Source organism: Portunus trituberculatus, chromosome 45 (genome assembly GCF_017591435.1).
Source record: "Portunus trituberculatus isolate SZX2019 chromosome 45, ASM1759143v1, whole genome shotgun sequence".
In the NCBI taxonomy this organism is placed as follows: domain Eukaryota; kingdom Metazoa; phylum Arthropoda; class Malacostraca; order Decapoda; family Portunidae; genus Portunus; species Portunus trituberculatus.
Window position 1 is genome coordinate 6,153,796 of NC_059299.1, and position 26,184 is coordinate 6,179,979.

The 26,184-nt window shown below is 40.6% G+C and overlaps 1 protein-coding gene across 5 annotated transcripts in view; it reads right to left on the minus strand.

Annotated features, from left to right (window-relative positions):
• Positions 1-26,184, minus strand: part of LOC123519527 — a 140,614-nt gene that overhangs the window by 47,948 nt on the left and 66,482 nt on the right. For all 5 annotated transcript variants that reach the window (XR_006679032.1, XM_045280891.1, XM_045280889.1 and 2 more), the window contains exon 2: positions 3,314-3,461. Coding sequence is in view for 4 of the 5 variants with exons in the window: in XM_045280891.1 (XP_045136826.1) it covers positions 3,314-3,461 (148 nt within the window). In the remaining variant the exon portion in view is untranslated. The remainder of the gene's footprint in view (positions 1-3,313; positions 3,462-26,184) is intronic.

The window sequence follows — 26,184 nt, forward strand, 5'->3', positions numbered from 1 at the left end:
TAGTACGAATGATTTTGCCATTCAGATACAACGCCACTTAATCTTCCATTATTCAAGTACATATAGTTTTTCCTGATCAGATTCCAATATTTGCCTCTCTGTTTCCGCCTTGTTGATTTGCTTTTTCCTAATAATGCTTAAATTTTTCATGTCACTCTCTCATATTCTACATTTACAGTACACTTTTATATCATGTTTCGCTTCCAATTTGTTTTAGTGAATGAAGCAATGCATTTCGGACTTCATTTTCTATTCTCTCTCTCTCTCTCTCTCTCTCTCTCTCTCTCTCTCTCTCTCTCTCTCTCTCTCTCTCTCTCTCTCTCTCTCTCTCTCTCTCTCTCTCTCTCTCTGCTACAATAATCCTTTCTGCGTAGAACTTACCTTGATATAACCTTCACTTTCCCTTTGTTTTGAACTGAATATCGCAACACCTGCTTTATAATCTACAACAAACAATTATTTCTTATGTGTACCCTTTAATTTGAGTCCCTTTCATCAATCCTTCATAGCGACACCGCAACCTTCCTTAATATTTTATCAGATCACACAAAAAATACAAAGTAAAAGCGAAAGAAAGAAAAATCAGAAACACGTCTTACTTCCTTGCGTGGGTAGATTACTCGTAGGATAAAGGACAAGAAAGAAAAGAAAGGAAAAATACACGAGAAACACACCACTTTGCTTCCTTACGTGGGTAGATTACAGGTAAGATAAAAAAAAGACAGAAAATAAAGGAAAATGCACCTCAAACACACCGCCTTGCTTCCTTGCGTGGGCGTGGTACAGGTAAAGGTTGAAGTGACACCAAATTACCTGAGACACGCGTGCTGCCAACTGTCTACTAAGGTAATGAAGTAATGCAATATTTCTCCCTCTTCCAGGTGAGTGGCACTGTTGCAAGGCTCAGGTGTGCAGTGGAGAAGCTCAGGTGTTGTTTGGAGAGGCTAAGGTGAGTGTGGAAGTTATGTGGAATTTATGTGGAGGGGCATGAGGAGATGTGGACGTGTTATGTGGATTATGTGGTGCTCCAGTTTGTATATAACACTTGTAACACCTGTATACCGTGCTACAATAGGCGAGAGAGAGAGAGAGAGAGAGAGAGAGAGAGAGAGAGAGAGAGAGAGAGGGGTTGCTTTGCGTGTTTGGTGTCTGGCACAGAGTCACGTTTCTCTTAACTTGTGTCTCGTTGTCAAATTATCGCCTTCGTTTCCTCCAGTGTAGCAATGTTGCGGCCTTGAGCATTTTGACCTTACTTCATGAGTGTGTGTAGTGGTTCCAGTTGTAGTAGTACTAGTAGTAGTAGTAGTTGTAATAGTAGTAGTAGTATTTCCTATTTTTTCTTCTTTTTCTTCTTCTTCTTCTTCTTCTTCTTCTTCTTCTTCTTCTTTTTCTTCATCTTCAACTTCTATTTCTTCGTTATCATCTTCGTAGTAAGTAGTAGTAGTAGTAGTAGTAGTAGTAGTAGTAGTAGCAGCAGTAGCAGCAGCAGCAGCAGCAGTAGTAGCAGCAGCAGCAGCAGGAGTATTAACATATTTACCTGCACAATATTCCAGGCACGCTGCGAGCTAAATCACTTTGCGCCTCACTCAGGTATCCAACATTTCTCAACTGAACGCGGGAAAGAAAACCAGCAGCCAGCCAGTCAACGCATACATACCTTTGGAAAAATACTACATACATGACGACATCAAAAATAAAGCAAAGGAAACACCCCTTTAATGGATCCGCCTTTACTCAGCTTTACTAACTCGATAAATTCCCTTAACCCTTTCAATACTGGGATACATTTTTACCTTGAGATTTGTGTACAATTAGACCATTTTGTTGACATTAGGAAGGGTCTATGGAGGTCAGAAGATTAATGGCTACAGTCTTCACTACTTTAATCCCTAACATAAGTTTCTGAAGCTATATAAAATCACTAAATAATAAGCAGAATGAATACGGAAGAGCGTCATGGTACTCAAGGGGTTAAGTCTAACGCTGGGAGAGAGTGAGAAGGCCAGAGGGAGAGTTTTCCAGTGGCACCGGCTTTGTATTGGCGGTCACGGATTTCAGTTTAAAGCCGTGTTCTCCCCTAAAGGCAAGGTGACGCCAAGCCAAAGCCACAGGGAGGAGCTGGGACAAATATTCTATCGTTTTCTCTTTGTCAGGATTCTATTTGTCGTGTTCGAATTGGTGTTTTTTCGGCTTCGTTTTTGTTTTGTTTTATTTTTGTTTTTATTTTTTCCCTGTTTGTTCCTAATGGCTCTTTCCTGTTTTTCTTTTGTGGGGATTTCCTGTTTTGTTTCCTGTTTTAGTTTCGTTGTTTTTTTATTTGTTTGTTTGTTTATCTGTCGTATGTATTGTTTTCTTATTTATTGTAGTTGTCAATTCATTTTTCCTTTCTTTTTTCATTTTTTCTCTTTGCTCCCATCTATTCTTTTTGTATTTTCATTCATTTTTATAGTTTTATGGATGTTGCTTTCCATATTTCCTATTTTGTATATTTCTATTCTCTTTTCTATTTTTTTTCCTATTTCATTTATGCCTTTCAGATTTCTCGTTTTCTATTTGTAGTTTTCACAATTCTCGTTTTCTGTTCTCGTATTCCTTGTAACTATCTTTAATTCATTACTTCACACACACACACACACACACACACACACACACACACACACACACACACACACACACACACACACACACACACACACACAAGCTTTAAAGAGTGCCATCAACACCGTGAGCCAGCTGAAGTATTAACAGCGCACCGGACTGGTAATACATAATAAAGAATTCACAAACAGCGAGGAGGGGAACACAAAAAAACCCTCACATGAAACCACAACAAGAGCGAGACCAAGACATCAATATTCACGCCTTGAGGAAAAAGAGAAAGTAGATACAGAAGAAGACACAGAGAACAATACTATACTTAAACTGGACATCACATACCCAGATTTTTTTTGTTTTGTTTATGTAAGAGAGAAGGACTGGCCAAAGACAACAGGAATATCAGGAAAAAAGCCCTCACAGTTGCCAGTCTCCTTACAAAGCCGATAGAATTAGCCAAAGGACAGGGACAAATGTCATAGGAAGCTGAAAATACAGACAGGCAGGGAGTTCCAGAGTTGACCAGAGAAAGGTATGAAAGACTGAGAGTACTGGGTAATTCTTGCATTAGGGAGTTGGACAGAATAGGGGTGAGAGGAAGAAGAAAGCCTTGTGCAGCGAGAGCGCAGGAGGAGGGGAGACAAGCAGTTAGCAAGATCAGCAGAGCAGTTAGCATGAAAATAGCGTTAAAAGATAGCAAGAGATACAAGTTCCTCACCTGTGGGCGTCGCTGTGGGGGTGGTGGGCGGGGCAGGCGTGCAAGACGACAGCTTAGGTAAAAGACACAGCATGATGGAAGCAGCTGCCGCCACCATCACTACCGGCCGACCTGCCTTGCTTCCTCCGCCGACCCTTGGAGGCTGCATCTGTCGGGAGGGAGAGCGGCGAGTGAGTGAGAGTGACGGGAAGAGAGGAAGGGATGTTAAGGGGCGGAGATAGCGTCAGGAAATGTGAGAGAAACAGATATGGGTGTAGATGTGAGAGGTGGGAGAGGAGAGAAGGGAGATGACACAGTGTTCGGGGTGTTGACAAGCAAGAGAGAGAGAGAGAGAGAGAGAGAGAGAGAGAGACAAATAACATAGGTACCAAAAAGGGAAATAGATAGATAAATGGAGAGATAGATAGATAGATAGAGAGAGAAAAAAAAATATAATATAGGTATTAAAAAAGATAGATAGATAAATAGAGAGAGAGAGAGAGAGAGAGAGAGAGAGAGAGAGAAGTAGAGGGACAGAGAGGTAATATAGGTGTCAAAAAGAGTAGTGTTACTGTGTCCAGGAAGAATGCAACAGTCATTACAACCGTCATTCCCTCCACACACCACACGCAGTGCCCAACGTTTCCCTTTGTTGCCGGAAAGATTCGCGTTAAAATACAATAGCACATGATACTTCCATAACCGCTTTCCCTTCCCTTCTTCCTCGTCTTTCAGCATTTCCCCTGTTCCACCTATTCTACCTCTCTCCCTACCCTTTATTCTCCTTCCTCCTCTCTTTTCTTATCGCACGTCTTCCCTCTTCCTCTCTGTTTCATTCCCACATTCGTTATTATTCCTTCTACTATTCAGTCTCTCTCTTCTTCATTCCAAACTTGTCATTTTCCTTTCCTCTTCTTCCTCTCTTTCTTATTCTTACGTGTTATCTTTTTCCTCTTTCTCCATTGTAAACTTTTATCATTATTTCTATCATTCTCCTTCCATCCATCCTTCCTTCCTTCCTTCCTTCCTTCCTTCCTTCCTTCTTTCCTTCCTTCTCGTACAGTGTCTCCTCCCTTCCCTCCCTCCCTCCCTCCTCTTTTTACATGAATACTGTCCCTCAAGGTTCTCCCAGTATTAATTCATGAGGTATGCAATGCCGCTATCTAAGTGAATACATACGAGGAATGCGGCAATCCAGGTGTTTCATGCTTGGCTGCCACGCTCAGGTGTAAGTCATTCCCCCGAGAACTCCCGAGGTGACGCAAGATTCGAATTGCATTATTGAAAGTGTAGAAAGAAAGGCATAAAATCTCAGAAGGAAAAAATATCATGGGTTTTGGTTTGGTAGTGTTATGTATGTAGGTCTCTCTCTCTCTCTCTCTCTCTCTCTCTCTCTCTCTCTCTCTCTCTCTCTCTCTCTCTCTCTCTCTCTCTCTCTCGTGTCAATCACCCTATGAATGTGAAGAAAAAAATGCCCAGGCCTTCATTCATCTTACCACTCTCTCATGAACATTCCAGGCGAGACGAAACATTGACGTGTGTGTGTGTGTGTGTGTGTGTGTGTGTGTGTGGTGTAGGGCAGGTGTCAATAATAGTAGTAGTAGTAGTAGTAGTAGTAGTAGTAGTAGTAGTAGTAGTAGTAGTAGTAGTAGTAGTAGTAGTAATAGTAACAGTAGTATTTTTCAGGCAAATCTTAAGTTCTTTCATATTAAACTTTTATCTATTAAACGTAAATTGTGACAGAAAATCACTGTATGAGATTAAACCATAAATACACAACATACCTTCCTCCTTTCCCTATAAACACACACACACACACACACACACACACACACACACACACACACACACACACACACATAATGAACACATGAAAACAAAACCTAAGGCACATTTCTTCTATATCCTCTACTTTTCCTTTTATTGAACCATTAAAGTGACACTGAAGGTGGCGAGGGGTTCATATGAAGCGTCGTGAACCCAAACTCGAACCATTGGATCCGTGAACCTGTAGCGGCGGTGGTGGTGGTGGTGGTGGTAGCGGTGATAGTGGTGGTGGGGTTCCCGGTTCCCTCTCAGCTTCCTATTCTATTCTCTTGTATAATTCAGTTCTATAAATTCCCGTTTTCCTTCGAACCCCGACCAGATAAGATGTTTACCGTGTTTTCTGCTACAGAGGGGAGTCTTTGATATTTTTTTTTTCACTGTCATTACCATTTTTGTTGTTGTTCTTGTTGTTATTGTTGTTTTAATAGTGTGCACTGGTCTCCATAGTATTCGTTCGTCCGTCTCCTTTGTTATCGTGCAATCTGGATCCACTATCAATATGTTCCAGATGAAATTTAGTTAAGACTCAGATATCCTGTCGTATCTAGCCTCTCTCTCTCTCTCTCTCTCTCTCTCTCTCTCTCTCTCTCTCTCTCTCTCTCTCTCTCTCTCTCTCTCTCTCTCTCTCTATCCTCTTCTTCTCTCTTCTCTCTCTTTTACTTCCTCCTTACTCTTCTCCCTTCTTTTCCTGGCTTTCTCTTCTCCATCTCGTATCCTTGCTACCTCCCATCTTATTCTTCCTACTTCTCCTCCTCCTCCTCCTCCTCCTCCTCCTCCTCCTCCTCCTCCTCCTCCTCCTCCTCCTCCTCATCCTCCTTCGCTACTTTCACGTGTCTAAAGAGTGAGTGATAAATCGACCTAAGTTAATTTTTCAGAAAGGTTCGGTCATTGTCTCACTTTTCCCTCCCAAAGAGTTAGCAAGCAATATCATGGCATCACGAGAGAGAGAGAGAGAGAGAGAGAGAGAGAGAGAGAGAGAGAGAGAGAGAGATTTATGAAGGAAATGATGAATGTGATTTGACTTATTTTCCGCTTCGTTTATCGGTTAGAGAGAGAGAGAGAGAGAGAGAGAGAGAGAGAGAGAGAGAGAGAGAGAGAGAGAGAGAGAAAGTCAGATGGATGAAGGAAGATGAAAAAGGAAGGGAAAAGGAGCAAAGGGTGTTATGGAAATGAGAGATAGAGAGAAGAAAGAAGACAAAAATTACGAAAAATACGAAGGAAGAAAACGAGAGAAAAAAGAAAAAGAGGAAGAAAGGAAAAGGAAAGGAGAGAAAGAAGAGAAAGATAACTGAAAAGAAAAATCAAGAGAGAGAGAGAGAGAGACAAAGGTGCGTTCAGATGGATGAAATGAAGAATCAAAACTCTTTCAAATCTCTTACCTTGATCCACTTAGCCATTAATGGAGTCGTGTCTGATGCTAAATAAATCCAAGAATTTCCCCTTTTTTTTTTTTTTTTTGTCTCTTAATGAATTGTAAACACAGGAACTGCATTAGTCATCCTCTAGGCATCAATTCTCGCTAGACGTGAAAAAGTAAAGTCATTGTGTTTTGCTTTACTTGTTTACTTATTGTTAGTGAGTCACGTACTTGTTTTAATTAATCGGTCTTGTTTTATTATTTAGGTCACCAGTTAGCTTTTAATGTAGGAGGAACAGCTGGTTAAATGCAACATACTATGGAAAAAAAAAAGGCTCACTATATTGCCAGCTCCCAAATAGATAGTGTGATGAATAGATAGTAAATGAGATAGGAAGATAGACAGTTAAGTAGATAAAGAAATAGATAATCAGTCTTGTTTGGCAAATTATTTCGTGTGATGTATTAATAGATAGTAAAAGAGATAGGTAAATAGAAAGCTAGATAGATAGATACAGAAATAGAATGTTATCTAGATAGGTTAGAGAAAGAGAAGGCTAGGTAGGTTAGATAGTAAATTAGTAAGTTAAATAGTTAAATAGATAGACAGATAAAGAGACAAATAATTAGTTAGGTTAGAGAAAGATGGATAGTTACTTAAGTTAGATAGTCAAAAAATGAGTTGATTATTTACAGACAGTAGTTAAATAGATAGATAAAGAGAGATGGATAGTTACTTTGTTAGGTTAGAGAAAGAGAAAAATTGTTACTTAGATGAGATAGAAAATTGTTAATGAGTTACGTAGTTTCTCATTAACAAACTCTCTCTCTCTCTCTCTCTCTCTCTCTCTCTCTCTCTCTCTCAGGTCACTTTTTCATTTTTTATTACTCCTCTCTCACTCCTTCCCTTGCCACACCTCGAGAAGATCCACCGTCCCTCTCTCTCCACCCTCCCACTCCCCACCCACCCCAGATCCCCGCTGTGCTCACTTGTAAACATGCCAACGCTATCTCTCTCTCTCTCTCTCTCTCTCTCTCTCTCTCTCTCTCTCTCTCTCTCTCTGATTTCTGCTCAATTTTCTTTTCATTGTATTGTTTTTCTTTTTTTACTTCTAATTTTCTTGTTTTTCTCTTTGTTGACTACTACTACTACTACTACTACTAATAATAATAATAATAATAATAATAATAATAATAATAATACATCTATACCCATCTCTGTTCTTCAAAATTAAACTCTCTCTCTCTCTCTCTCTCTCTCTCTCTCTCTCTCTCTCTCTGGCTCGCTAAAGACGTCACGGGTGGAAGGAAGCATCTCTCCGTGACGCTGCTCCCTCTCTGCCACACAAGCTCCGTCTGTTATCGAACTTACATGAGGAATACGTATCTGTTTCTCTTCCTCTCCATTAGTCCTTCCTTACACATGATGGTGCTCGTGAATTTATCTTTTTTTATCTTTATTTAGGTGTATTTTTGCTACTTTTTTCTTTTCTTTTCTCTTGTATTTCTCTCCCCTTCTCTCTCTCTCTCTCTCTCTCTCTCTCTCTCTCTCTCTCTCTCTCTCTCTCTCTCTCTCTCTCTCTCTCTCTCTCTCTCTCTCTCTCTCTCTCTCTCTCTCTCTCTCTCTCTCTCTCTCTCTCTCTCTCTCTCTCTCTCTCTCTCTCTCTCTCTCTCTCTCTCTCTCTCTCTCTCTCTCTCTCTCTCTCTCTCTCTCTCTCTCTCTCTCTCTCTCTCTCTCTCTCTCTCTCTCTCTCTCTCTCTCTCTCTCTCTCTCTCTCTCTCTCTCTCATATTCTTTTGATATATTTCACATAATTTGAATAATTACTAATTTCGCTAAAACACTAAAATACTATATTTTTTTCGTTTTATTCTGTTATTTTCTTTCCTCATTACTCTTTTTTTAACTTTTATTTATCATTATTTTTCAACTTTCTTTCACTTTTTCCTAGATAGACGAGTTTGTTCTTTTTTTCCACTTAATGATGTAGCTCCTTTTTCCTCTCTCTCTCTCTCTCTCTCTCTCTCTCTCTCTCTCTCTCTCTCTCTCTCTCTCTCTCTCTCTCTCTCTCTCTCTCTCTCTCTCTATCTCTCTCTCTCTATCTATTTATCCATCTGTCTATCTATCTGTCTATCTATCTATCTATCTATCTATCTATCTATTTATCCATCTGTCTATCTATCTATGTATCTATCTATCTTTCTATCTATCTATCTATCTATCTATCTATATCCCTCTCACACACCCAACACCTTTTTTACTGTGTGTGTGTGTGTGTGTGTGTGTGTGTGTGTGTGTGTTAGCATTATGGGTGGAACGAACGAATTTCTTGACGAGACTGAGAACACCTTATTTTACAAAACCTTTTCCCTTACAATGAAACTCCCTCAACACATTAGGACAAACTTCTCTCTAAGGGGACCCAACTTTCTGAAGACCTTATATATTTCTCTCCATTTTTCTCCCCTTTTTGACGAGTAGTAGGTAGGTGGTCTTATAATGATGAAACTCCTTTTTTGTGAGTGATTTTACAACTTTTCTCTCTCTCTCTCACCAGGAGCAAAACGTGAGGAATTTTGTTTGTTTTTAGGAAAAGGATTTAAAATTATTGTGTTCATTGTTCCTTCTTCACACTCTTTGACGTTGTTTTTCGTGTCTTCTTTTATTCCTTTCTCATTTATCCACTTTTTTCTCTCTCTCCTCCCTCTCCTCTTTGTGCCCTGTTGACTCTTCGCTCCCTTCACCTTTCATCCTTTACCTTGTATAATATATTTTCTTTATTTTTCGTCCTTATTCTTTTTACGTTTTAAACTTTCTTATATATTTCACAAACTTTCATACTATTTTTTTTTGTCTCTTTTCATACAAACTTTTCCTTTCTTTTCTTCCTCTTTATCATCCATCTTTTATTGATATCTTCTTTCCTGATACCTTTCTTTTTCGTTTCCTTCCTTTTACATTCTCTATTTTCCTTCTTTTTTTCCTAATTCCTCTTCTATCACAAGGTTCATAGCTTTTCCCATTCACTTTTTCTCCAATCTTTATAATTCTCATCTTTATCATTTCCTCCCTCCATACATTATCCATTTTCCTGTTCTTCTCGCCCATTCAGCTTTTTATCCTCTTCTCTTTCCAGATTTTTTCCCTTTTATTTCCTCATCTTGCTTGTTTCCTCTCCTCTTCTCTTCGTGTTCTCATAAATTTTCCTCCAGTTTTTTTTTTCCCTCCTCGCTTTCTCCTTTTTTTTTTCCTCCACCTCTCTCTACCTTCTCCCCACTTTTTTCCTCCTCTCCATGTTCCCCCTTTGTCTTTTTTCCCTTTACTGTTTTTCTTCCCGTTTTCTTTCATTTCTTTCTCCCCCAGTGTTTCTTCTTCAGTAAGGTCAAGGTCGCTTCCTCCTCCTGTGCCTTGAAAGGTCATTAGTTGCTCCGCTGGCTCTGGTGCAGTGGTAAGTCCGTCAGGGTGTTTCTCTCTCTCTCTCTCTCTCTCTCTCTCTCTCTCTCTCTCTCTCTCTCTCTCTCTCTCTCTCTCTCTCTCTCTCTCTCTCTCTCTCTGCTGAATATCTCTGAATAGATCATTTCATGCATGAGTGTCTGTGTATTTGTGTGTGTGTGTGTGTGTGTGTGTGTGTGTGTGTGTGTGCGCGCGTGCGTGAGTACGTGCGTGCGTGGGTGTGCGTTTTTTAATCGTTTCTTTACTCAGTGAAAACTTAACATCGAATGAATATCTAACAGATGACCTTAAGAAAGAAAAAGAAAGAAGAGAGAGAGAGAGAGAGAGAGAGAGAGAGAGAGAGAACGAACACACACAAACACATACACGCACACATCTTAACATACATACAGATACAAACACAAAGACAAACATACCAACACACGGAAAGGATAAATAAAGAGGCAAAACAAGCTGAATAACACGAGCACAGACTGACACACACACTGACACATAGACTGACACATAGACTGACACATAGACCGACAGGTGACAACAGAGAAGCAGGAGGGACAGGTGAGAGAGTAGGAGTGAAAGGTGTGATGGTGAAGTGGTTTGAATGTCACCACCACCACCACCACCACCACCACCACCACCACTTGCTCGCCCTTTACACGTGCCGCTTCATCGTATCTCCAGTGACAGAGGGTACACGTGCCCTTGTCCCCTATGTAGTAATGTTACGTTGTACAGTGTGGGTGAAATTGTTAAGTTTTATATTAGGTTATTTAGTTCATCAGCTGTTCTTCTTATTTACTTATTCCATTCATATTTCTTCTGTTTTTTTTTTCTTTTCTTCTTTTTTATCTGTTCGTTTTTGTTTGTTTATATGCGTGAGTGTTAATATGTGTCTCTTTTTCTGTCTATATATTTCTCGGTTTGTCTTTTTGTATCCTCTCTCTCTCTCTCTCTCTCTCTCTCTCTCTCTCTCTCTCTCTCTCTCTCTCTCTCTCTCTCTCTCTCTCTCTCTCTCTCTCTCTCTCTCTCTCTCTCTCTCTCTCTCTCTCTGCATATCTTTCACAGACTTCTTCTCCTTCACCTTTTTGCATTGCGTTTTCCTTTTCCTTCTCTCTTCGCTACCCTTCCTTTGGCTCTTAAACAAAAATGAAACATATTTACGTGCATGCAAGAGAGAGAGAGAGAGAGAGAGGAGAGGAGAGGAGAAAACTAAATGTTCAGACTGGGTTCATTATGTATGTATTTTTCTCTCTTCCCTGGAATATACTAGTTACATTTCAGGAATACCCACAAGGGAGAGAAAAAAAGGCTAATTTATTTCTTGCTGCATTTGTTTCCTCGTTCCGAACTCGATCCGCGACTTGATGTGACGGAGAGCAGTTTTGTTGGTTTGTGGGTCTTCTCTTGTTTATTTTTTAGTTTCAATCTTTTCTCTCAAGATTTTGTGTTTTTTTTATGATATCAGTTTTTTTTCTCTTATTTTCAGTTGATAAGCAAAGTGCAAATCAATATTTCTCGTTTATGCTAATTTTTTCGTCAGATTTTGTGTTCTTTTCTTTTCTTTTAGTTTTATGCGAGTTGTTTTGTGCCTTTTATGATCATCAGCATTTGCATATCACTGTAAATCAACATAAAGTTTACGTTCATGTTCTATTTTTATCATACGTAAGATTATGCTCATCTCATGAAATCCTGTGTTTTTAATGAATGTTTTTCTTTCATGTGCGTTGTTTGTGTCCTTAATGATCGTTAATATTTGCATCTCAATATATTTCTTCCCAGTGACTCGCTCCTTTTTCACTCGCTTCTCAGTATTCCCTTTGAAAACACTCCCCGGATTGATTTTTAATACCGCGACGCCCTCCCTGCAGACGTGACGAGTTTCAGACGAGACATGCTCATGGTAAAGATTCAGTTCATCGTATCTCGGCAGCTTCTTATCTTTCTTATCCATCCATCTTGCAACTCTTCTCTCAGTGCTCTAGTTCAGTGCTTGGGAAAAAGATAGCTACGTTTTTTTGGTCGGGAGAGTCTGGCGGCAAGTTTAGAGGTGTGCGTGCGACGGCGCTCTTCACCCGCCTCTCGCTGACACTGTGAACGACGACCACCAAATAACTTCTCACCGGGGAGGAAAGCGAGCGAATCCGCAGCCATCCACTCCAGGCGGCTCGTCTCCCCACCACTCCACCACTCCGACACTCCACCACTCCGCTGCTCTTGTAAGCCTGGCAGTATTGGAGTGAACGAGTCTCTCCTCAGCGGTGCGGTGCCTCACTTAATGGGCCTCGCGTTCCCAAGCCTCCGCTCTCGTGCATTATGAGTACATGTTCCACACGCATCTAAACTTAGATTTCCCCTTTGGTAGCTGACTGCTGTTCGCTCTGTTTTACGCAAAAGAGTGACGCTGGCTGCCACTGCTCGCTGCCGCCTCGCTTTCATCGAGTCGGCGTGGCCTTGGTGAAGTTGCAACTGCAGCCTTGGTGCAGTCTTGCTTGGGGAAATGTTTCCTATCATGGTGGTATTGATTCAGTCTCAGTTGGCTCCTCTCAAAGTGCTCCTCATCTCCCTTGCGCGGCTTGCTATTAACCGCTGAAGTGCGCAGGCGGCACACTCTGAGTGCAGCCAGTCAGCACCGCGGCGAGTCATGAAAGTCCACTGTCCTGCTGAATTGCTCTGCTCTCCTGGAAATGTTGATCAAAGCACGCGTTTTTTGCCTCCAGCGTGCGTTAATCACTTCCCACCTGAGACGACGACCCTTAGGCGAGCACTTGACTGGCGTGAATGAAACACCACACTTTTGTGCTTCCCTCCAATACGCATTCGTTCGTGACTCTTCACAGGAGACGATGACTTGCAACCTTGGCCCTCACGTGGATAAAGTTGCAGACACGTTTTCACCAGACACTGAGAATCTACAACTGTTTTTACCTGTCTTGCGTTATTTCTGCCGCTTCTCTCAAGAGTCCTCTCATTCATTCTACTGCTCTGTAATTGTGAGTGGAGACCATGATCTTCCTCAACTTCTCACCTACCAATCCGGAATAAGAGAAAAATTATATCGCTGGGAGATCGCGTTTTCCGCCGGGAAAGAGCAAAAGTTTACGTGCACGTTTCTTAATTACTTTCTCACTCTGGTGGCGTCTGACCTGAGAGAGAGAGAGAGAGAGAGAGAGAGAGAGAGAGAGAGAGAGAGAGAGAGAGAAACACTACATGCAAGAGATAAAAAGCAAATTTCTTTATCTCAAGTAATATATTCACTCTCCTCTTCTTCCTCTTCCCTGTCTGACCTCTTTGTGTGTGTTTCTTTTCTTAACCTCCCTCCCTGTCCTCCTCATCTTCCTCTTCCTTTCTTACTCTTTTTAAGCTCGCTCCTCCATTAAATATTCCCAGTAACTCTAGCAAAATTACACAACGCGGAGCCATAACCTTAAATCACTCTCTTTTTGGGGTCATGATCCACCCACCTGTCTCTCTCTCTCATTAGCTGGACTCACCTGCCGCACTAATTGCTTGTACCACGATATGCAATTTACCTGGACGAGGGAGGCTTCATCACTGCAAATTTACCTGTGCTTAATATAAATTTGACGCATCCTGTAAAGACTTGTTATGTAGTCTCTCTGGGCGCCTATTTGGGTTAAGCTGCGTACGACTAGGCCCGTCTTTCATCTGTAAAATATTGCGTAGTGCATCTTTCCATTATTAACGTTTAGGCCTGATGGATTACTATGCTTCGTGTTCCTCCTCCTTTTTCTCTCTTTTTCCTTTCGTTTTTTTTTTTATTTTTACATCCTCCCGTCACGACATTTGTTTTTATTTTACGATCGTCTCTTCCGATTTTCTCCCTCGGCTTGTAATTTCGTTCATTGTGTCAGTGGTAGCAATAATCTCTGTGTGTGTCGTGTCTCTCGTCTCCTCCTGCCCTTGCTTCACTTTACGACGTTCATTTCTCTGGGATCAGTACAGTTTAATTCCGCTTGTCGTGAGTGGCAAGAGTATCAGTGGTAATCCTCATCCGCCTCCACCTGTCCCTCATACCTGTCCCTCATATCTGTAATGCCTCCTGTGGTCATACCTGTGATTGCTATTCCATGTTTCTCTGTACAGATCGACACTAACTGGAACACTCCCTCTCCCTCCTATTCCCCTCTTTTCCCTCTGTCCTTCTCTCCCTCCCTCCCTGGTGAGAGAAATATCCCTGTCGTTAATTTTGCCGTAATTCTAATGCCATCCAGCAAAAGTACGCGGAATGTGCCCATGATGATATAAAAAAAAAAAAAGGTTATGAAAATCCTCTTGTGCCTTTGTCATTTTAACCCCGTCAGTCTGTCGCTGGCTTTTGTCAGTAATCCTTTTAATAATGTCATGCTGCAGGGGAAATTATTATGCATGTAAGATACTTTAGGGCTTTTTTTCAACCTTTTTTTTTCGCATGCCAGGAATCACAAAGGCGCATCACAGTAGACAGTCATGAATCTCGTCCTTTTTTCCTTCAGTGCTTTGGTTAGATTGCCGTTTCTTTCTTATTATTATTACCATTATTTTCGACGCGCGATAGACGTTCCCATCTCGAGGTGTGAGTGGTGCAGTACAGGAAGACAAATGACTAACGACGGTGCTCAGTGACGTCAAGAAGCCGCCAGCCAATCACCGCGAAGGACAAATCTTGAATGAAAACAAGTGCGCATCAGCATTTTATTACGAAGAAAGAGAGAGAGAGAGAGAGAGAGAGAGAGAGAGAGAGAGCGAGGGGGAGGGGTGAGGCTAACAGAAAGACAGACAGACAGACAGACAGACAGACAGACAGACAGTGCACTTATCTAAAAATATATTCTCTCCTATCTTTTTCTGAGAGACGGACAGACTGACTGACAGACGAAACTGGTATCTAAAAATATGTGCATTCTGTTTGTTTTTCCTATAAGGGACGCACAGACAGACACACAGACAGACATTGCCATTGTCCTAAAAATTTATGCGAGTTTCCTTTGTTTATTTGTTGCATCACCGCGCACGGACGTAAAATAAAATTGAAGCTGACAAAAAATGAAGCGTATAAAGAGAGAGAGAGAGAGAGAGAGAAAAAAATAATAATGGCCCTGTGTATTCTTCCACGCACCAAAGAAGACGAAGGGCAGAAACACAAACTCAAACTGTCATTCTTTTCCAAAATTTTCCTCTCCAATAAAAAGTAGAAATATGTGATGGATAACGCGGACCTGTCTGCTCTGACGGGAACTGCTCGGACCGTAAAAATCCTGCCTTTTCACTTGCAAATTTTTAAAAACGTTGAGCTGAGAGAGAGGGAGGAAAAAAAAACGAGATACAGGATAAAAGAAAAAAAGAAACCTGGATATGCGAGAGGCGGTAATGATAATGATGGTGGTGGTGGTGGTGGTGGTGGTGGTGGTGGTGGTAGGTGTCAGTATGCAGTAGTAGTAGTAGTAGTAGTAGTAGTAGTAGTAGTAGTAGTAGTAGTAGTAGTAGTAGTAGTAGCAGAAGTAGTAGTAGTAGTGGTAGTAGTAATAGTAGAGGTAGTTGTCTTTCTCTTCTTTTTTTCCCTTCTCTTAGGTAATGGACTCTCTCAGATTCTTTATCGTAAAAGGTTCATATAATCTTCGAAAGTCTTCTCTCTATTATTACTTAAAGAAAGAACGATGTTTCGACAAGTGCATTCAACTTTTACCCTTTTGATGTGCATTCAGACAGTTACTTGTTTCGAGAAGCAAGCAGAGATGGACTGTACCTGTTTTTCGCCATCAAACACTTCTGTTCTTCATCTTCACTCTTTCAACAGGGATTATTTAAATTTACACCAGTTTTTTAGGTGCTTTTAAGGTTCTAGAGGCAGAGTGACAATATTTCTACATTATTAACCGCAGAAACGCTGATGGAAACCCCGCTAATCATCTCTCTGTGGCCTTGGAAAATAGTCGTGGCGGTAGAGCAAAACGTTTCAGAATGCGGACCTCAGCGCCATTTTTCACATCACTGTTATGAAATGGTTGGGTCAGTGAAGGCTTTATCTGTCTTACCTCTTATTCCCAGACTCCCGCCCCCCACTCCTCGCCTCCTTCAGCCCTCCCTTGCCCTGTGTCCCGCCGGCCTTGTTTTGTCATTCTCTCAATTATCATGATTCATTTTCCGTGCAGACTTTCCTCCCAGCTCCAGCCGAGTACACTAATTATAGTTGTATTTATTATGCTGTTAACTTTTTTCATCAGGGTAGTTAGTCAGAGCTTGTGAATGTGTGTTGTTGTTGTTGGTGGTGGTGGTAGTGGTGGTGGTGATGATGTTATTGTTGTTGTTGTTGATAAAAGTAAGTCTCTCTCTCTCTCTCTCTCTCTCTCTCTCTCTCTCTCTCTCTCTCTCTCTCTCTCTCTCTCTCTCTCTCTCTCTCTCTCTCTCTCTCTCTCTCTCTCTCTCTCTCTCTCTCTCTCTCTCTCTCTCTCTCTCTCTCTCTCTCTCTCTCTCTCTCTCTCTCTCTCTCTCTCTCTCTCTCTCTCTCTCTCTCTCTCTCTCTCTCTCTCTCTCTCTCTCTCTCTCAAAGATCCATTCGTCTCCTGAGCTATCAACTGAAATCTCTCGCATCGTTGCTTTCCACCATGAGGTCTCAACTGAAAACTCTCTCTCTCTCTCTCTCTCTCTCTCTCTCTCTCTCTCTCTCTCTCTCTCTCTCTCTCTCTCTCTCTCTCTCTCTCTCTCTCTCTCTCTCTCTCTCTCTCTCTCTCTCTCTCTCTCTCTCTCTCTCTCTCTCTCTCTCTCTCTCTCTCTCTCTCTCTCTCTCTCTCTCTCTCTCTCTCTCTCTCTCTCTCTCTCTCTCTCTCTCTCTCTCTCTCTCTCTCTCTCTCTCTCTCTCTCTCTCTCTCTCTCTCTCTCTCTCTCTCTCTCTCTCTCTCTCTCTCTCTCTCTCTCTCTCTCTCTCTCTCTCTCTCTCTCTCTCTCTCTCTCTCTCTCTCTCTCTCTCTCTCTCTCTCTCTCTCTCTCTGATAATGCCAGGATTTTCTCTCAGTTATTTATTTTTTCTCTTCTTAACGCTGTCCATCATTTTGTTTTATCTTTCACTTCAGTCTTTCATTTATTTTGTTTCGTTTTTTTCGTCTTTGTTCGTTCTTTTCATTATTTTTGAAGGTGTGTTATTATCTTACGTTTATTCTTTCTTTTCTTGGTTTATATTTTTTTTTTCTTCATGCGTTTTAATTTGTGTATCTTTTTTTACTTATTAATGTATTCATATATCTGTACGTCTGTGTGTGTGTGTGTTTATCTCTTTTTCTGTCTGTCTGTTTGTCTTTATTTTATAGTTCCCTGCTTATGTTCAGTCACCCATTCATTCTGGTATCTCGACATTTATCTTTTTGTATATTTTTGTTTCATTTCCTCCTTCCTTATCATTTTTTTTTTTTTTACCGCCAACCATTCATCTCTTATCTATATCTGTTTGTTTCCGTGAGTGTCTGTCTGTCTCTCCGTATTATGTACCTATTTATTCTGTTTTCCACCCTTGCTTATCCATTTTTGCATTCTTACGTCTATTTATTTACGTTTTTTTCGTCTACCTGTCTATCTATCTATTCTTTTATCCACTTAATTCTTTTCCTTTGTTTCCTACTTATTTCTATCCTTTCATTCATACATTACTTATTTTAATGTACGTTTCTCTATCTGTTTATCCTCATCCTTTTCCTATCCACCCACTCATTCACCCTTCCTTTTCCTCATTCCTCACCACTCACCATTCTCACCACTCACTCCACCCTCCACCACTCCCTCTCTCTTAGTGGGGTTATTGGTGGTGGTGGTGGTGGTGGTGGAGGTGGAGGGGGCAGCATTGGTCCCTCTGTCTCTGTCACCGCAACCATCACGACACCTCCGCGCCCTTTATTGCCTCGCTTTCTTCTCCTTACCTTTATTCTTTTCCTCTCCTTTCCTCCCTGCTTCCGTCGTTTCCCCGGACAGACATTATTTCCTTTTTTTTTTTTTTTTTTTTTTTTTTTTTTCTTTTTTCTTCTCTGTTGTGTTCCTTTTATGTTTCTGCCGAGTTCGCTTTCGTCATGATATTTCTGTTTTTCTCTCTTTAACTCTCTCTCTCTCTCTCTCTCTCTCTCTCTCTCTCTCTCTCTCTCTCTCTCTCTCTCTCTCTCTCTCTCTCTCTCTCTCTCTCTCTCTCTCTCTCTCTCTCTCTCTCTCTCTCTCTCTCTCACACACACACACACACACACACACACACACACACACACACACACACACACACCATTAAACTTTCAGCCTAATGTAAATTGCAGGTCATTTAACTAAAGCAAAACTGACTTGCTTTTCCGCAGCCAAGCCAGGGAGTATTAAGCCTCAAACGGGCGGGAGAGAAACATGCAACTTGAGGCAAACACACACAGACACAGTGAAGGAAAATAAAACAAAGCAAATATGGAGCAAGACTAAAGCGAGCGTGGAAAGAATAGAAGGTAAAAAAAAAAAAGAGAGAGAGAGAGAGAGTTTGAAATAAGAAAGGTAAGAGTGGAAATATGAGACTAGAAACCTAAATATGAAGTAAAGCAAACTAAAGCAAAATAAAGTAAGAGAGGAACAAGTACGTGACTAGAAAATGAAATAAGGGAAAAGCTAAAGTTATATAAAACAGAAAAATAAAAGGAAAACTGGAAAGACAGCGAGACGAGAAAATGGATGTAGAAAAATTATACTGCAAAAAATAAAAATAAATACAGAGAAGAATTGGCTGAAACAATATAAGAAATACAACATTTAAATCATGCAAACGCCAAGCGAGACAAACAAGACGAAGAAAACAAAAGAAATGCGTGGACAAAACAAGGCTAAGATATAATAGATGATAAAACGATCACAAAAAAAAATGTAAAATAGTTAGCAGGTAAAAACAAGTTAATTAAATCACAGAAAAAGAATATGTAGTGCTTGTTGAGTTTTTTTTTTTTTATTCTGAAGGAAATTCGTACCCAGAGAGAGAGAGAGAGAGAGAGAGAGAGAGAGAGAGAGAGCCGAGGTAGTAAATTTCACACGTTTATAAACACACCTAAAAAAAAAAAAAAGAGAGAGAGAGAGAAAAAGACTTGATATCAATGAGTACATGAGAGGGAAGAAAATTAATAAAACACACACACACACACACACACACACACACACACACACACACACTAAAAGACTCCTGAAATTACTAAAGGTGAGGCTGGAGTGGTAATAATGTGTGTGTGTGTGTGTGTGTGTGTGTGTTGGTGATGGTCGTGCAGTGTCCCAGTTCTCCCATATATGCAGTAATGTGCGGAGTTTATTCAGTGATGGTGTTTGTGCTTCCCATTTGTGGTAGTCATTAATGTTTTTTTGTAAATATTTGTTCACGCTACCGGCCACCACGAGCACGCGATCCGATGCTCTTTATTTCCCCTTTTCCTCTTCTTCTTTCCCCTTTCTGCCTCGTGTCTGTCATTCATACTTCTTTGATTAACTTTGTTCTCCTTTCTGATATTTGCTTGCTCTTTTTTCCTATTTCCATCTTTCTATTTCCTTTTCACTCTTTGCTCTATTTGATCTCATTCCTTTCTTCCATATCGCATCCAGACTCGTATAATTTATTCATATTACTATCATATTTTTTCCCCATTCCCTTTCTTTTCCTTATCTTTCCTTTCCTTTCCTCTCTTTTCGTTCCATACACTTGCATCTCATCTCCTTCTTCCCTACATCTGGTAAAACCCTCATCTTTCCTTTCTCCTTCTCTCCACACCAGCCCTTCATTGTACCTCCTTTCCTTCCTTCCCTTCCTGTCCCTTATCTTTCCTTTCCTTTCCTCTCCTTTCATTCCATACACTTGCATCTCATCTCCTTCTTCCTTATATCTCGCAAAATCCTCATCTTTCATTTCCATTTCTCTTCACACCAGACCACCACTGTACCTTTCTTTCCTTCCTTCCCTTCTTTTCCCTTATCTTTCCTTTTCTTTCTTTTTATTCCATGTACTTTCATCTCATCTCCTTTCATATATCTCGCAAAACCTCCATCTTTCCTCTCCCTTTCTCTCCACACCAGCCCATCACTATTTTCCTTTCCTTCCTTCCCTTCCTTTCCCTTCTCTTTCCTTTCTTTTCATTCCATATACTTCAATCTCATCTTCTTCCATATATCTCGCAAAACCTTCATCTTTCCTCTCCATTTCTCTCCACACTAGCCCATCACTGTTCCTCTTTTCCTTGATAAATATCCAAAGGTTATCTTCCCATAACCTCATCGCCTCATTTATTAACTCCGAGCTCTCGCCTCTCCACCGAACATCCCTTTCACTCAGTGCCAGTTAGCACCCTTTGATCGCCTGTCGCACTGTAATATTCACCTTTCACTGCCTCTCATCACCTCTATCGCCCAATCCTCTCCTTAACTTGCTGGAAACGTGGTACTTGATGTGTCACAAGTGTCATTTCTCCACCAGCTACTCGTGTTCCTGGCAGTGTTGTTATTGCATGTTGGTTGATGTTTTTTTTTTTTTTTGTTTAGTTAGCAAGGCTCTTCATTTTACTTTGCTTTCCACGCCCTCTTTCGTACCCTCCGCCAGCTGGTGACTCCCTGCCAGCTACACATTAACTTCGTTGTAACTTCTTCGCTGAAATTGAAACGTTAAAGCCAAAAAGATCTCTCTCTCTCTCTCTCTCTCTCTCTCTCTCTCTCTCTCTCTCTCTCTCTCTCTCTCTCTCTCTCTCTCTCTCTCTCTCTCTCTCTCTCTCTCTCTCTCTCTCTCTCTCTCTCTCTCTCTCTCTCTCTCTCTCTCTCTCTCTCTCTCTCTCTCTCTCTCTCTCTCTCTCTCTCTCTCTCAATATGTGTTATGTTCATCATTTTTGTTTTAATTATTTATCTCTCCAACTAAAGTTTTCATGAAGTTTGGCGCTGAATTTTTCAAGTTATTTGTTGCAACTTCACACTTTTGTAACTAAGTCTCATTTTTCCCCTCTTTGTGCTTCTCCCCTTTCCCTTTCTCTTGTAACAGCATCCTTCCTAACCTCCCCTCTCCCCTCTCCACTCTCCCGCTAACAGCATCACCCTCTCTTTCTCCCCGGTCCCCTTCTTTCTCTCCCTAATAGCATCATCTCTGCCTCCCCTCTACCCTTTCTTTACTAATGCATCCACTCCTCTCCCTCTCTCCCTCCCTCTCCCACTCTCTTTCCCTTCTTTTACCTCAATTACTAATAGCACCCACTTTTCTCTCCCCTCTCTCCCCTCTCTCCCTTCCTCTTACTACTCTTCCTTGCACACTACACTCCTTTACGCTCTCCTCTACTACAGGATCACCCCCCACAATCACCAGTTAGTCTCCCCTCCCCCTTCCCCCTCCCCATTACATCCCAGAATCTTCCCTCTTACAACCTCCGCTTCTCATACCATTACATTGGTCTTCATTCTCCCATTATCAGAGCCTCTCCCTTCCTATCACATTTTCATCATAGTTTTCTTTATTATCTCTCGTTTTAATGTTCCTTTATCACACACAGCCTTCCCTTTCATCTCTCGTTATATTACACTTATCGCCCCTTTATCCCTTCCCTTCACCTTTCACCTCTTCCGTTCTTTCTTCTTTCCCTCCTCCTCTTCCTTTTCCCCTCCTGTAGCTTTTCTATCCTCATTCATGTTTTCTATTCCTTCTCGACTGTCTTTTTCTTACTTTTCCTTTCATTCCTCAACTCTTTCCACTCCTCCTCCTCCTTTTCCCCGTTTTTTTTTTTACCTCTCTAAGTTTTCCTCCTCCTCTCATTCTTTCATGAAACTATCCTCTTTCAACCTTCCTATCCCCAATCTCTTAATTTTCCTTTCAATCCTCAACCCTTTCCACTCCTTTTCCTTCTCCTTCTCCCCTTTCTTTATCTTTCTCATTTCTCTTCCTCCTCCTCCCATTTTTTCATAAACAATATCTTCCTTCAATCTTCCTATTCATCTTCTTCATCCACCTCCTCTTCCTCCCCAGCATCCTTCCCCCTATCTCTCCCCCTTCCTCCCCTTCCCTTTAACATAAGTGCCGCCACAATCTCCCATCACCTTAAGCTCCCCTAACCTAACTTTACCCCCCTGTCACTTACCCCCTTAATATTCCCCCACCATGGTTCTTCCCCCCCTCCCCTGTTCCTCCTACCTGGTCTCCCACCCCTCATAACCGCGCCGCTGCCTCCTTACCTGGTGGAAGTATATCGTTAAGGTCATATTTGATCCTTAATGGTCCATCTCTTTTTTAAGGTGCCTGACCCTTGCACTTAGCCACGCCCACACGCCACGCCCTCACGCCCACTGCCTGACACACCCTTCAAGTTTCTCTGCTGTTCTGTTCTCGTTTTGCTTTTGTTTCTTATTTCATGTGTTTTTCTTTTCATTTTTCATCTCCTTAGCCTTTTTTTCATATTATGTAAACTTTTTCACGGGAATTTATGAGCTAAAGGGGGTACTTTTGAGATACTTCCTACCTCAAAGCCTACCCGCTAGGAAACCGTTATCCAGAGTGAGGAAGCTCAACCTACACTCGGACCGTGGACAGGATTCGAACCCGTGTGCTTGCAGACTCCTCGGACGCCAAAGCACGTATGGTTCCACTGTACCACGGCGGCCCTTGTGATTATTTTGTTCTTAGTATGTGTGAATCGTGTTTTTTATTTTTTTTCTTGTTTTGGTAATGTTTATAATAATCACTATGTCCATAGTCTCGAGATAAATAGAGGTAACTGCATTTTTTCTTTTTTTTTTTTTTTTTTTTTTGTATACATCACGTCCATCTTTTAGTGATTTGTCTTGTCTTCATTTTATTTGGATGTGATAGTGAAATATTTATAAACCGCCAACATGTACATTGTCTCGAGATATGTAGAAGTAACTGCATTTTTTCCATGCTTTCCTATATATATCACGTTCGTCTCTCGGTGATTTGTCCTCTCTTCATTTTATTTCCGTATGATAGTGAAATATTTATAAAGCGTAACAGTTTTTCATCTTTTCATTACATATTTCTAGTTATTCATGAGCGACTTGCCTTCCGCATTATTTGACATGATTCATTGGTATTGCATTTAATGAACGTAGTCAATCGTAAAATTTAATTAAATCATCGCAGTATATTCACCTTTCCTCCTTCTTTTGTTTAATTATTTACCTTTTTATTTCATTCAGCTTCACGCTGCAGTAGAATTCAATCAACGTGTATTTGCATCTTTAATCGTGAAGTATAAATAAATCACAATATATCAACAGTTTCTTTAATATTCATGTTATATTCATTGATTGCTCTTCTTTTGCATTGTTATTCTAAAATTTCTCTCTCTTTCACTGTGCTTCTATTCCTGTCTGTGTCTGTTTCCCTTTTATTCCCGTTCGTGTTTGTATTCCCTCCTTCCGCTTTGCTATATTCATGTTTGCTTCTTCCTGCGTGGCGTGCGTGGAGTGCGTGGCGTGTCTGGTGCAAGGCAGGTCAGGCAAGGCTGGCGACGACCTGCTAATGCCCCCCTTCATATTAATAACGAAGGTGTATAGCAGTACCGCTCAGGTGTGGCTGCGACAACACACAGAACCCATAAACCTGCGATAAATTGCTGCAGTTTCATGTGTGTGTGTGTGTGTGTGTGTGTGTGTATGTATGTGTGTGTTTTAGTATCTATCGAGTGAAATACTGATGGAGAGAAGAGGAAGATTAAGAATAGAAGCCAAATATAGATCAAATGGAGAAATACACTCAAAAATATGGATAAAGACAACAAAAGAGAAAACAGAAAATACAAAAATCCTTGAAATGGAGATAGAGACGAGGGAGAAGAAGAAGAAGGATAAAACAAACATAAACCACCCTTCCCTCAGAAAAAAAAAAGAGAAAACTGGAGAGAAAATAAAATCGTTGAGAGAGGAAAAGGTCAAGAGTGGAAAAATGTGGGAAATAGGAGAAGGAGAGGAGGAGGAGGAGGAGGAGGAGGAGGAGGAGGAGGAGACACTATAAACACGACACTTTAAGGAGGTCTACTCGATCCCTGCAGGAGAGGATGCGTGAAACATGAGCCTTTGTGGACAGGGTGAGACAAGGGAACATTCAAGACGGGCAGGTGAGGACAGAACGAGTGAGGCAAGTGAGTGAGGAGACAGGTGAACACTTACGCCTTGTGGGATAACTCGTGAATAGATAAACAGTGGTAAAGGAAAGATACAAAAGTAGATACGAAGATAGAAAGATAAAGTGTAGATGGATGCACTGAGGTAGAATACTGATATGTAAAGAAGATAGATAAACAGAGGACAGGTTTAGTAAGAAGAATTAAATAGATTAAGTAGATATAGGCAAACATAATTGACTGAGGTAGATAGATGATAACTAGGCTGGTAGATAAATACATAGAAAACATACTTAGAAGAGAATACGAAAAGAGAAATAGGAAAAAGTGAAAGGTGAAGAATAAATTAAGCTAGTAGAGAAGAAGAAGGGATTAACTTAAAAAAAATGGTTTGAAAAGACATGAAGAGGAAGAGACAGAAAAAAAAACACAAGGTAGATAGATTACCTGTAAGTATAGGTAAGGGAAAGGTAGGTGGACAGGTGAGTGAAGGTAAATAAAGGGTACGTCGATGAGCACACAGCAAGGAAAGAGATAGGAAGATGAATAGATAGGAAATAAATCAATGAAAAGAGCGAAAGGAAATGGATCAGGTACATTAATCTGCAACATGTGTAAGGTCTCTCTCTCTCTCTCTCTCTCTCTCTCTCTCTCTCTCTCTCTCTCTCTCTCTCTCTCTCTCTCTCTCTCTCTCTCTCTCTCTCTCTCTCTCTCTCTCTCTCTCTCTCTCTCTCTCTCTCTCTCTCTCTCTCTCTCTCTCTCTCTCTCTCTCTCTACGTGCTTTCAGTATCCTACGAAACATTACCTTTGCATTATTCGGCTCAGAATGTTCTTAGTAGCCATCAGTGTGTGTGTGTGTGTGTGTGTGTGTGTGTGTGTGTGTGTGTGTGTGTGTGTGTGTGTGTGTGTGTGTGTGTGTGTGTGTGTCAGGATACATTATATTACTAGGTGGAAAACATTAAATGGAAAAGAAAGAAAAATACGCGTAAGTAGAAATTTGAAAGAAAAATTGAAAACTCCCTTCTTTTTCTTTATTTTTCGTCCTCTTTCCTCAATGTTTCGATAAGCTACAATTATCACATCTTATAGTTATTAATTTTATCCTTTACCCGTTTTCTTTTCCTCACTGAGAAAAAAAAGAAACAAGAAATGACTAATAGATAATTCTTCAAGTATAAATAGATCAAACATGGACACTGAAGGACATTGTCTATTCTGTAAGTATCTGCCTGTGTCCTTACCGCGCTTTTTTTTATGCAAGAGAGGACTGGCCAAGGACAAAACAAAAAAAAAAAAGCACTCATTTGCTGGTCTCCTGATAGAGTCGACAAAATTAGCCAGAATTATAAATGTCTTGAAACCTGAGAATAAAGACACATAGATGATAGATAGCCACTCACACACGAACAGAAATAGAGTGGACATTACATTCAACAAGCTGGAAGAGATTGACACCTGAGAATAAAGACACATAGATGATAGATAGCCACTCACACACGAACAGTAATAGAGTGGACATTACATTCAACAAGCTGGCAGAGATTTACATGCCCTTGATTGCTAAATGTACCTTGATACAAATACATTGATAGGCACATTATTTAATAGATAGATGGACATTTAACCCTTTGAGTACCATGATGCGTTTCTGTAATCATTTTGCTGTCTATTTGGTAATTTTATACAGCTTCAGAAACTTATGTGGGTGATTAATATAGTGAATACTGTGGCCATTAATCTCATCTCCATAGATCCTTAATGTCAATAAAATGGTCTAATTGTACACAAATCTCAAGGTAAAAATGTGTCTCAGTATTAAAGGGGTTGATTTTATAAGTATATTTTTTTAATTAAGTGAATGACAGGTGAGACTATTGGGTTGTTATGTATGTGTGTCAGTCATATCTCTACATCAACACGGGTATTTTTCTCTTCTTTTTTTTTCTTTTTCTATTTTGTGGCTCAGGTCTGTTCTGTTTCAGTTTATCTTCTATTCTCTGATCTTTATTCAGTCTTTTTTCTATTTTCTTTCTCTTCCCAGCGTTATATTTTTGTATTTTTTAAAGAGTTTTGTATTTTTTTTTCTCTCTATTTCAGTTCATCTCCTTATTTTATCTGTTTGCTTAATCCTTATTGACTCCACATTTTTACAACAATTTTATATT